Here is a 1,639-nt window from a genome sequence, read left to right as displayed (position 1 = left end):
TTGTTGATTTGGAAGTTATTTGGGTCTGCAACTGAATCATTATTTGCTCTACCAGTTTTTCTAAAGTTTCACATGCTGATGCCAGTTAAGAAAGAACACATTTTAGTCTGTCAATTTTTGCTTACAAAAGAGGATCTAAAAGTGTGTTCAAAGGTAATTTGAACCGACTCTTTCAAGATAGTGAATCTTTTAGTAGATACGCAGAACAGTAAATATAACTTGATAGTCACACCAAACATTTCTTGCATTGTAAAATTGAATTGGCAGCTTTGCATAATAAAGGGCTAAAATTATGAACCACACAAGATTTGCCTGAAACTTGATTGTTCAGTCTCAAAATTCTCTACTGAATACTCTTGTGCTTGCTTTTGTATTTATCGATTTTCATGTAACTGCTTAGAGCAGACATTTCTTTTTTAAATCTTTTTTATAAAAATAAATTTTAATAAATATGCCGGCGGATGGTAGGGATGCCGACCCTACCAAGGAGCAGATGGCAGAAACAGAGAGAACCGACGAGGAGCAGTTCGAATGCCAGGAACTGCTCGAGTGCCAGGTGCAGGTGGGGGCCCCCGAGGAGGAGGAGGAGGACGCGGGCCTGGTGGCCGAGGGCGAGGCCGAGGCCGTGGCTGCCGGCTGGATGCTCGATTTCCTCTGCCTCTCTCTTTGCGGAGCTTTCCACGACGGTAGCTCCAAGGACTTCCACAGGACCCTCAACAGTGCAGAGGCTATTATTCATGGACTATCCAGCCTAACAGCTTACCAGTTGAGAACTATATACATATGTCAGTTTTTGACAAGAATTGCAGCAGGAAAAACCCTTGATGCACAGTTTGAAAATGATGAACGAATTACACCCTTGGAATCAGCCCTGATGATTTGGGGTTCAATTGAAAAGGAACATGACAAACTTCACGAAGAAATACAGAATTTAATTAAAATTCAGGCTACAGCTGTTTGTATGGAAAATGGCAACTTTAAAGAAGCAGAAGAAGTCTTTGAAAGAATATTTGGTCATCCAAATTCTTACATGCCTCTCAAAAGCAAATTGCTTATGATAATCTCTCAGAAAGATGCATTTCATTCCTTTTTTCAGCACTTCAGCTACAACCACATGACGGAGAAAATTAAGAGTTATGTGAATTATGTGCTAAGTGAAAAATCATCAACCTTTCTAATGAAGGCAGAAGCAAAAGTAGTAGAAAGAAAAAGAACAAGAACAATAACTTCTCAAGATAAACTTGATGTTGAAATGGAAACTGAAGTTAATTCAGACACAAGAAAAAGGTCTCACAAGAATCTTTTCTTATCTAAGTTGCAACATGGAACCCAGCAACAAGACCTTAATAAGAAAGAAAGAAGAGTAGGAACTCTTCAAAGTACAAAAAATTAAAAAGAAAGCAGAAGAGCCACTGAAAACAGAATACCTGTTTCAAAGAGTCAACTGGTAACTCCTGAAAAACATGAAACTGGAAAAAGACAGGCATGGCTTTGGGAAGAAGACAAGAATTTGAGATCTGGCGTGAGGAAATATGGAGAGGGAAACTGGTCTAAAATACTATTGCATTATAAATTCAACAACCGGACAAGTGTCATGTTAAAAGACAGTTGGAGGACCATGAAGAAACTAAAACTGATT

At 38.8% G+C, this 1,639-nt stretch overlaps 1 protein-coding gene across 1 annotated transcript; it reads left to right on the top strand.

Annotated features, from left to right (window-relative positions):
- Window positions 1–493: 493 nt before the first annotated feature.
- On the top strand, window positions 494–1,393 carry LOC129018740 (telomeric repeat-binding factor 1-like). Its single transcript, XM_054460558.2, has one exon. The coding sequence runs from the start codon at window positions 494–496 to the stop codon at window positions 1,391–1,393; it is 900 nt and encodes a 299-aa protein (XP_054316533.2).
- The last annotated feature ends 246 nt before the right edge of the window (window positions 1,394–1,639 follow it).

The sequence above is a fragment of the Pongo pygmaeus genome, chromosome 12 (genome assembly GCF_028885625.2).
Source record: "Pongo pygmaeus isolate AG05252 chromosome 12, NHGRI_mPonPyg2-v2.0_pri, whole genome shotgun sequence".
NCBI lineage: Eukaryota > Metazoa > Chordata > Mammalia > Primates > Hominidae > Pongo > Pongo pygmaeus.
This window is presented reverse-complemented; position numbering and strand designations above follow the sequence as displayed.